Source organism: Jaculus jaculus, chromosome 7 (assembly GCF_020740685.1).
Source record: "Jaculus jaculus isolate mJacJac1 chromosome 7, mJacJac1.mat.Y.cur, whole genome shotgun sequence".
Lineage (NCBI taxonomy): Eukaryota > Metazoa > Chordata > Mammalia > Rodentia > Dipodidae > Jaculus > Jaculus jaculus.
Genome location: NC_059108.1, coordinates 144,576,549 through 144,586,891, shown reverse-complemented (window position 1 = coordinate 144,586,891; position 10,343 = coordinate 144,576,549). Strand labels below are relative to the sequence as shown.

The window sequence follows — 10,343 nt, the reverse complement described above, 5'->3', positions numbered from 1 at the left end:
TCTAATCACAAGGACACACAATTATTCTTGTTATGAAGATGCAAGACCTTGGGAAGAAAAAGCCCATTTAAAATATTTTATATATTTGAGAAAGAGGCAGAGAGAGACAGAGAAACAAAGAAAGAGAGAATGAGCAGGCCAGGGACCCTAGCCACTGCAAATGAACTACGGACACATGTGCCACCTTGTGCATCTGATTTATGGGGGTACTGGTGAATAGAACTTGTGTCCAAGCGCCTTAACCGCTAAGCCATCTCTCCACCCTCCCCCAAAATCCATTTGTGGTTGTAAGTGATCAATCGCTCATGAAGCAGTGAGAAAAAGTGCCAAGTCTGGCATGAATGGGACATAATGTTCATCTAGAGAACCAAAATTAGAGCCTGTTGTAACAAGAATAACTGTGATGTCATTCGTGTGTGTGTGTGTGGGGTCACCCAGTAAAATGCTTAAAACCCTTGGTAACCTATGTGGGGACACGCAAATAGATAACGCACGAGCAAACCAAGGTGCACATTTTTGAGAGCACAGGCTTAGGTAACAGGCTTCGTAATGATAAAGGAGCATCTGTCACACTACACAAAGTGATGAAACTCAATTACAACATTTAGGAATTTGGCGACTTGGGAAGTCTTGCATGCGAGGATTCCTCAGAGCCAGCCGGTTCTTCATGAGGCAGAGAAGCACTCTTAGGAAGGTGTTTCCTGACTCAACAAGCTGCTGGGCGAGGGCGGCTTGGTGGAAGTTCAAGGGTGACTGTTTTCGCTTTTGTTGGTGAGCCTGCGCTGCCCTTCCAGGTTCGAGCAGCTGACTGCCCCAGGGCCACCGGGGGCGCGCAGGCTGCAGCGGGGCAGCCGGCCACTAGGGGGTCTCTAGCTCCCATCTCCTCTGCAAGGCAGCCCAGAAGTCTGAGCCGACGCGCAAGATGGTGGGCACGTCCCTTGCTGTCTTGCGAGCGGGCGGGTGGTGCCGACTGGGCCTGAAGAGGTGGGCGCGGATGTCCGGGTCTCCCCAGCTCGGGCCGCCCGGCCGGATCACTCGGGCCTGTGAGCTGACGAACGCGACGCTGAGCGTGGATCCCGCGGGCCCCCGCGGCTGGGACGAGCCCGTGCGCATCGCCGTGCGCGGCCTGGCCCCCGGGCAGCCCGTCACGCTGCGCGCGTCCCTGCGCGACGAGAAGGGCGCGCGCTTCCGCGCCCACGCGCGCTACCGCGCCGACGCCGGCGGCGAGCTGGACCTGGCGCGCGCGCCCGCGCTGGGCGGCAGCTTCGCGGGGCTCGAGCCCATGGGGCTGCTCTGGGCGCTGGAGGCCGAGCGGCCCTCGTGGCGCCTGCTCAAGCGGGACGTGCGCACGCCCTTCGCCGTGGAGCTGGAGGCGCTGGACGGCCACGAGCCCGACGCCGGGCGGCCGCTGGCGCGCGCGGTGCTCGAGCGTCGCTTCCTGCCGCCCGGGGTGCGGCGGGTGCCGGTGCGCGCGGGCCGGGTGCGCGCCACGCTCTTCCTGCCGCCAGGTGAGACCCGCGCCGCCCCCGGGAGCCCGGGCGGGCGAGACGCTTGCGGTTGGGGAGCTTCCCGGGACTTGTCGGTGTCCTGAGTCCTTTTGCAGGTAGCGTCCCGCCCGAGCCCGGGCAGATCTGGAATTCACTAGACAGTCTCAGGGTAGCCTTGAACTCGTGGCGATCCTCCTCCTCTGCCTCCCTAGTGCTGGGATTAAAGATCTGCGTCACCACACCCGGCAATCTTTCAGTATTTTTTAAGCATTTTTGATTTTTATTTGAGAGTCAGAGAAAAAGAGAATTTGGCTCAAGGGCTTCAGGTACCACAATCAAACTCCAGGTGCTTCTGTCACCTAGTGGGCATGTAAGACCTTGCACTTGCCACAACTTTCTGCATCTGGCTTACATGGGATCTGAAAAGACGAACATGGGTCCTTAGGCTTCACAGACAAGCACCTTAACCACTAAGCAGCAATTTTTATTTGTTATGTTATATGTGTGGTATCCTGGTGTGGGCCATGTTCTCCCTATCCCAAATGCCTTTTCTTGTTTGAGCCAGAGTCTCTTACTGATCTCTGAAGTGCAATTTTTTCCCCTTCCCTTTCCTTTTCTTTCCCTTTCCTGAGCTCCAGGGCTCTGGTCTTGAGTGTCTGTTCTCATATAAGACCCACTGCAATCTTCCTACCTGGGATTAAAGACATGCACCACATCAGGCTCATTCTTAATTTTTTTTAAATATTTTATTTTTTAAATATATTTTACTTATTTATTTCAGAGAGAGAGAGAGAGATTGAGAATGGGCACACCAGGGCCTCCAGCCACTGAAACAAAGTCCAGATGCATGTGTCCCCTTGTGCATCTGCCTTGTGCGGGCCAGGAGAGTTGAATCGGGATCCTTTGACTTTGCAGGCAAATGCCTTAAATGCTAAGCCAGCTCTCCAGCCCAATATTTTATATTTATTTACCTATTTGAGAGAAAGAGGGAGAATGGGCACACCAGGGCCTCCAATCTCTTCAAACGAGCTCCAGATGCATGTGCCACCTTGTGCATCGGGGTTACATGGGTGGGTCCTGGGGGATCGAACCGAGGTTAGTTGGCTTTGCTGGCTTTACCACTAAGCCATCTCTCTAGCCTTCCCTCATAGATTTTTATTAAAGTATTTTTTAATTTATTTTTAAAAATACACTTTATTTATTTATTTGAGAAAGAGGGAGAGAATGGGCATGCCAGGGCCTCCAGTCACTGCAAACAAACTCCAGATGCATGCACCCCCTTGTGCATCTGGCTTATGTGGGTCCTGGAGAGTCGAACCGGGATCCTTTGGCTTTGCAGGCAAGCGCCTTAATCACTAAGCCATCTCTCCAGCCCAAGTATTTTATTTATTTATTTATTTATTTATTTGAAAGCAAAGAGAGATAGAGGGACAGAGAAAAGTGGCATAGCAGGGCCTCCAGCTGCTGCAAATGAACTCCAGATGCATGCACCAGTTTGAGCATCTGCTTTCATGTGGATTCTGGGGATTCAAACCTGGGTTGTTAGGCTTTAAGGCAAGTGCCTTAACAGCTGAGACATCTCACTGGGCCTCTACCTTAGTGGGTTTTTTTTTTTTTGTTGTTGTTGTTTTTTCGGTTTTTCGAGTTAGGGTCTCACTGTAGCCCAGGCTGACCTGGAATTCACTATGGAGTCTCAGGGTGGCCTTAAACTCACGGCAATCCTCCCATCTCTGCCTCCCGAGTGCTGGGATTAAAGGCATGAGCCACCACACCTGGCTACCTTAGTTTTAAAAAAAAATTATTTATTTATTTATTTGCAAGCAGAGAGAGATAGGGAGAAGAAGAGAGGCAGACAGAAAGACTGGGCACGTCACGGCCTTCTGCCACTGCACATGAACTCTAGATGCATGTACTACTTTGTGCATCTGGCTTTACATGGCGATTGGGGATGTGAACCCGGGTTGTTAGGCTCTGTAGGAAAATGCCTTAACCACTGTGCCATCTCCCCAGCCCCACCGCCTCCCCAGCCCCACCCTAGTTTCTTTTAATAAAAATAAAGGTGCTTGCAAACATGCCTGGTGTTTTACATGGATGTTGGATATATGCACTCATTCCTCATACTTGCATAGCAAGCACTTTCTTTACTCACAGAAATATCTTCCCAGGCCCCATCTTTCAGCATTTTTGATCATCATGTGAAAAGTTGGTTAAGCCCAGTTGCTTTATTTTATTTTATTTATTTATTTATTTGAGAGTGACAGACACAGAGAGGAAGACAGATAGAGGAAGAGAGAGAGAATGGGCGCGCCAGGGCTTCCAGCCTCTGCAAATGAACTCCAGATGCGTGCGCCTCCTTGTGCATCTGGCTAACGTGGGACCTGGGGAACCGAGCCTCGAACTGGGGTCCTTAGGCTTCACAGGCAAGCGCTTAACCACTATGCCATCTCTCCAGCCCCCAGTTGCTTTTTTGCTACTGCACAGAGTTTCAATCATGTTCCTTGTTTTTTGTTTTGTTTCCCCCAGAACCTGGGCCCTTTCCTGGGATCGTGGACCTTTTTGGAGTTGGAGGTGGTCTTCTGGAGTATCGGGCTAGTCTGCTGGCTGGAAAGGGCTTCGCTGTGCTGGCTCTGGCTTATTACAACTATGACGACCTCCCCAAGACCGTGGAGGCTGTGCACCTGGAGTACTTTGAAGAAGCTGTGAGCTACCTGCTCAACCACCCTGAGGTTCGATCTTCTCTAAGTGTTACAGGCCACCTGTCATGTCCTTACACATGGTCTTGGGTTCACAGAATTAACACAGTTGTCACAGCCTATCCCTACCTTCAGCACCTACTGGTTTTTTTCCCCCTTTTTAAAATATTTTGTTTATTTATAGCAAGCAGACACACAGAGAGAGAGAGAGACAGACAGACAGACAGCGAGCACTCCAGGGCCTCCAGCCACTGCAAACAAATTCGAGATGCATGCACTATTCCATGCATCTGCCTTTATGTGGGCACTTGGAATTGAACCTGGGTTGTTAGGTGTGGTAGGCAAGTGCTTTAACAGCTGAACCATCTCTCTTCCCCCTTCCCCCACACTGTCTTTTATAGTTACTTGGTCCTCATATTGGTATAGCATCTTTTTTTTACTTATTTACTTATTTCAGGTTTTGTTTTAATTTTTTTGGTTATTTTTATTTATTTATTTGAGAGCGACACACAGAGAGAAAGAGGGAGAGAGAGAGAGAGAGAGAATTAATGGACCTGCCAGGGCCTCCAGCTACTGCAAACAAACTCCAGACACATACACTTCCTTATGCATCTGGCTAATGTGGGTCCTGGGGTTCAAGCCTTGCCCTGGGGTCCTTAGGCTTCACAGGCAAGTGCTTAACCACTAAGCCATCTCTCCAGCCCTTATTTCAGTTTTTTGAGAGCTGTGTGGTGGGAGGTCTTGCTCTAGCCTACGATGACCTGGAATTCACTATACAGTCTGGGGCTGGCCTTGAACACATAGCCTAACTCTGCCTCCCCAGTGCTTGGATTAAAGGCATGTTCCACCACGCCTGACACTTCCCAGGCATTTCTATGCAACTATATGACTGCAGTGTATTTCCCAGTAGTAGGTAATTGTAAGTTCCAGTGTATTGTAGTATTTCAGAAAGAACTCAAGCACAGACTTAGTTGCTAAGGCACTTGTCTGCAAAGCCTAAGGACCCAGGTTTGATTCCACAGAACCCACATAAGCCAGATGCACAAAGTTGCAGATGCATCTGGACTCCATTTGTCGTGGCAGGAGGCTCTGGTGCACCCATTCTCTCTCTTTGGCTCTACTGCTTTTTGTCTTTCTCTCTCTCTCTCAAATAAATAAACAAAATATTTAGGCTGGAGAGGTGGCTTAGCAGTTAAGCAATTGCCTGTGAAGCCTAAGGACCCCAGTTCAAGGCTCTATTCCCCAGGACCCACGTTAGCCAGATAGATGCACAAGGGGGCACACGTGTCTGAAGTTCATTTGCAGTGGTTGGAGGCCCTGGTGCACCCATTCTTTCCCTCCCTCCCTCCCTCCCTCCCTCTCTCTTTCTCTGCCTTTCTCTCTGTGTTGCTCTCAAATAAATAAATAAAAATAAACAAAAAATGTATTAAAAATAAATAAATAAATAAAAATAAAAAGGAGAGAGAGGGAGAGCCAGCAGGCTAGGTGTGGTGGCACATGCCTTTAATCCTAGCACTGAGGAGGCAGAGGTAGGAGGATCACTGTGAGTTCAAGACCACCCTCTGACTATATAGTGAATTCAGGTCAGCCTGAGCTAGAGTGAGACCGTACTACAAAAATCCAAAAAGAGAGAGTAGGAGAAACCCAAGAATATTTGAGAACCCTAGATTTAACAGAGGAGGTAAAAGGAAAATAAAGGGTGTGACTATTCAGATGATTGTACATTTTTTATTTTTGGTCTTCTTTGAGATAGGTCCTTACTCTAGGCCAGACTGGCCTGGAATTCACTCAGTAGCTCCAGGGTGGCCTTGAACTCACTGTAATCCTCCTACCTCAGCCTCCCAAGTGCTGGGATAAAAAGAGAGTGCTATCTCTTGACACTGCAAATGAGCTCCTGATGCATGCACCACCTTGTGCATCTGGCCCTACATGGGTACTGGGAAATTGATCCCTGGGTTGGCAGGCTTTGCAAGCAAGTGCCTTTAACCACTGGGCATTTTCCCAGCACCTAGATGATTGCTCTGTGCTTTGGGGGAACGGAGGTATGAGCACAGGGTTTATTTCAAAAGAGAATTTAGAAGGGTGTGGTGGGTGGATCATGCCCGGCACTTGGGAGGCTGAGGCAAGGGATCCAAGCTCCATTAAGTTCAAGACGAGGAAAACCTGGGCTACAAAGTGAGACCCTGTCCTGTCTCAAAAACAGTGTGGGGAGGGAGGAGGACTAGGGACCATCACAGCCAACACCTAGGTTGCAGGATGTCTTTAGACTTCTAGCTTAGGTATGTAACAGGATAATGTGATTTCCTTGCTTTATTTTTCTGATTTTAGAGAGAGAGAGACAGAGAAAGAGAGAGAGAATTGGAACACCAGGGCCTCAGCCACTGCAATCTAACGCCAGACACTTGTGCCACCTATTGGGCATGTGCGACCTTGTGCTTGCCTCACCTTTGTGTATCTGGCTTACATGGGATCAGGAGAGTCTAACATGGGTCCTTGGGTTTTGCAAGCAAGTGCCTTACCACGCAGCCATCTCTCCAGCCCACCTTGCTTGTTTTAAATTCAATCAAAATTGAATGTGGAGGTATGCATGGAATTCATAGGGAAGGTGATAAGGGATATTGGAACCAGCATAGGATGTATCTAGAGAAGAGCTAACTTTGGGATTTAGTTTGTCAATGTCTAACTCCATGATGTGGGCACCTTTGTTTTCTCCTTTGAAAAGCACCATGTTAAGATATCCCTAGAGCCGTACGTGGGGGCACACACCTCTAATCCCAGCACTCAGGAGGCAGAGGTAGGAGGATTGCCATGAGTTCGAGGCCACCCTGAGACTACAGAGTGAATTCCAGGTCAGCCTGGGTAGAGCGAGACCCTACCTCAAAAAAACAAAAAGAAGGGCTGGAGAGATGGCTTAGCGGTTAAGCACTTGCCTGTGAAGCCAAAGGACCCTGATTCAGTTCCCCAGGACCCACATAAGCCAGATGCTCAAGGTGGTGCATGTGTCTGGAGTTCACTTGCAGAGGTTGAAAGCCCTGGCATGCCCATTCTTTCAAAAAAAAAGAAGAAGAAGAAAAAGAAAAGAAAAGAAGGAAAGAGAAGATATAGGATTAACTGGAGAGATGGCTCCACAGCAGTTATGGTACTTGCCCACAATGCCTAAGAAACCAGGTCTAATTGCCCACATAAATCAGATGCTTGGTGGCACATGCATCTGGAGCTTATTTGCAGCAGCTAGAGGCCCTGACACACCCATTCTTTCTCTCGTTCCTCTGTCTCCCTCTCTCTTATCTCTCACTGCTTGCAAAATAAGTTAAGTACCACTTAGAAAGCTGTAGGAGAGTATGTGGTATGGTCCTTTGGAGATGTGGAAAGCAACATACCAGGGACACGGCCATGTCGGTGTTCCATGTGAAATGAAAGATCAGTGAATAGAAATGTAGTTTCCTGAGCACCCGTAGAGGACAGAGGACGTAAATAGGTGACAAGCAAGTGTTGGCAAGGGTGTGATTACGCTGAGGCACAGAGGCTGAAGTGAAGAGTGTGATACCATGTGAACATGAGAGAGACTGACAGGGAGGAAGGCGCTTGTTGCTAAGGTCTCACAGGGGCAGAAAGGGATGTTACTCACAGGGCTGGACAGAAGGACTAAGGATGGTGACCAGAGGTAGTGGATGTTTGAAGGGGAGATGTTGGAGCTGGTGTGCCTGCTTACAGGTGGTGGCTGGTTCAGGTTTTACCAATGGGAATGGCTCACTCAGGTGTGATAGAGAAAATATCCCAGGAATTTTAGAGTTCTAGGAAATCCAGGGGATAGACCATTGCGTTGTTAATCACCAAGAATGGTGATGCAGACATTGTAGAAAGGAAGGTATGGAGGAAGGATAGGTCAGTTTCCTCAGGTTGTACAAGGAGAGAACAGAACAGGTCTAGACTCAAGTCCTCCTGAGTTTCAGGCCAGGCATGCTCACGCTCCCCCAGTGCTCCTGAACTAGTTCTCCTGTTTTGTTTTTAATTTATTTTTATGTATTTATATGAGAGGGAGACAGAGAGAGAGAATGGATATGTTAGGGGCTCTAACCACTATAGATGAACTCCAGTTGAATGTCCCACCTTGTGCATCTGATTGTAAGTGTGTCCTAGGGAATTGAACCTGGGTCCTTTGGCTTTGTAGCAATTGCTGTTACCACTAATCCATCTCTTCAGCCCTCCTTTTTTCCCCTATTTTATTTTAAAGAGAAAGAGAGAGAGAGTTGGGGTGCTAGGGCCTCAGCCACTGCCAGCAAAATCCAGATGCTTGCGCCACCAAGTGGGCATGTGAGAACTTGCGTGAGTCAAACAGATCCTTAGGCTTCCAGGCAAGCACCTAAACGACTAAGCCACCTCTCCACCATCAATTCTCCTTTAAAAAAAAAAAAATTTAATTATTTGGGAGAGGAGAGAGAGAGAGAAGGAGGGAAGGAGAGAATGGGCATGCCAGGGCCTTTAGCCACTACAAACAAACTCCAGATACATACACCACCTTGTACATCTGGCTTACGTGAATCCTGGGGAATTGAACCTGGGTCCTTTGGCTTTGTAGGCAAGCACCTAAATCGCTAAGCCATCTCTCCAGCCCCTGATTTTCCTTCTTTCGTCCATTCTTTCTCAGGTAAAAGGCCCAGGAATTGGGGTGCTTGGCATTTCCAAAGGAGGAGAAATGGCCCTTGCTATGACTGCTTTCCTGAAGGGCATCACAGCTGCTGTCATAATCAATGGTTCTGTGGCTGCTGTCGGGGGAACCATGTATTACAAGGGTGAGAGTGTTCCCCCTGTGACTGTCTTGAAAGATCAATTCAAAATGACTGAAGATGGCTTCATAGATATTGTGGATGCCCTGCAAAGCCCGTTAGAAGAAACGAAGAGCTTCATTCCTGTGGAAAGGTCCAACACCACCTTCCTGTTCCTTGTAGGGCAGGATGACCGCAACTGGAAGAGCGAGTTCTATGCCAACGAGGCCTCCAAGCGCCTGCAGGCCCACGGGAAGGAAAAGCCCCAGATCATCTGCTACCCGGGAGCGGGGCACTACATTGAGCCCCCTTACTTCCCCTTGTGCAGAGCTGGCATGCACATGTTGGTGGGAGGTAATATCCTCTTTGGAGGGGAGCCTGCGGCTCATGCCTCGGCCCAGGTGGATGCGTGGAAGCAAATCCAGAGCTTCTTCCACAAACACTTGGGTGGTGAGAGTTGAGGATGAGGTGCTGAGTTAAAAATACAACCTATTAGCCAGGCATGGTGGTGCACGCCTTTCATCCCAGCACTTGTAAGGCAAAGGTGGGAGAATCACCATGAGTTTGAGGCTGCCCTGAGACTACATAGTGAGTTCCAGGTCAGCCTGGGCTAGAGTGCAACCCTACCTCAAAAAAACAAAAACAAAAAAAATATATATATACAACCTATTATCTGAAGGTTTGTGGGGAAAGGCTCAAATATATTCTAAGAATGTCAGTTCAAGTTAGTTTATCTGAACATTTTATAGTTGCATTAAGTTTTTTTCTACAAATATTTTTATTATTAAAAATACTTGCCTGAAGCCTTATAATTGGTCAGCCAGGCCAAATGAGCCAACAGGTGCAATAGTGGCATGTCTGTCATGGTGGAAACCAACTGCCCTCCAATTGAACTGGAGGCCCAGTCCATGGGGGGAATACATCCCTGGTACTGAAAACTTAAAACAGGGGTAGTCATGAGCCCTAGGGATATAACATCTGCTGGTGTCTGGAAAAATGTATATACTATGATTATCAAACTGCCCAGTAAGCACCTCTCTTAATATTTATATCCTTATATTAATGCTACTCTCACTCTGGGTAGAGAATCTTCTCTTTTCAGATGGCAGTGACCTTGGGATGACTCAGAAGGTATCATAGTGCTGGAAAGAAGTGACTGGAGTACTGAGTAACATCTCGATCACACCCTCCAAGGTTCAGGGTCTAATGCGGAAGAGGTGGCAGAAAGAATGTAAGAGCCAAAGGAAGGGTAGGACTCCTTACAATGTGCTCCCTCCAGACACAAAATAACCTGCATATCCATGACCTCACCGTGCCTGACACTACCTACACAAGACCATCATAAGAGGAGGAAAAGTACATGATATCAAAATAAAAGAGAGACTGATTGACAGGGG

At 48.5% G+C, this 10,343-nt stretch overlaps 1 protein-coding gene across 2 annotated transcripts; it reads left to right on the top strand.

The window, feature by feature from the left end:
- Window positions 1–875: 875 nt before the first annotated feature.
- On the top strand, window positions 876–9,447 carry LOC123462282 (acyl-coenzyme A thioesterase 1-like). 2 transcript variants are annotated; one of them, XM_045155517.1, is made up of 4 exons: window positions 876–1,508; window positions 4,011–4,213; window positions 8,829–9,019; window positions 9,132–9,447. In XM_045155517.1, exons 1-4 carry the CDS (start codon window positions 923–925, stop codon window positions 9,424–9,426), a joined length of 1,275 nt encoding a protein of 424 aa, XP_045011452.1. In that variant the 5' UTR covers window positions 876–922; the 3' UTR covers window positions 9,427–9,447. The 2 variants fall into 2 exon arrangements, with proteins under 2 accessions (XP_045011452.1, XP_045011451.1); XM_045155516.1 differs by having other exon boundaries at window positions 882–1,508; window positions 8,829–9,447.
- Window positions 9,448–10,343: the final 896 nt, after the last annotated feature.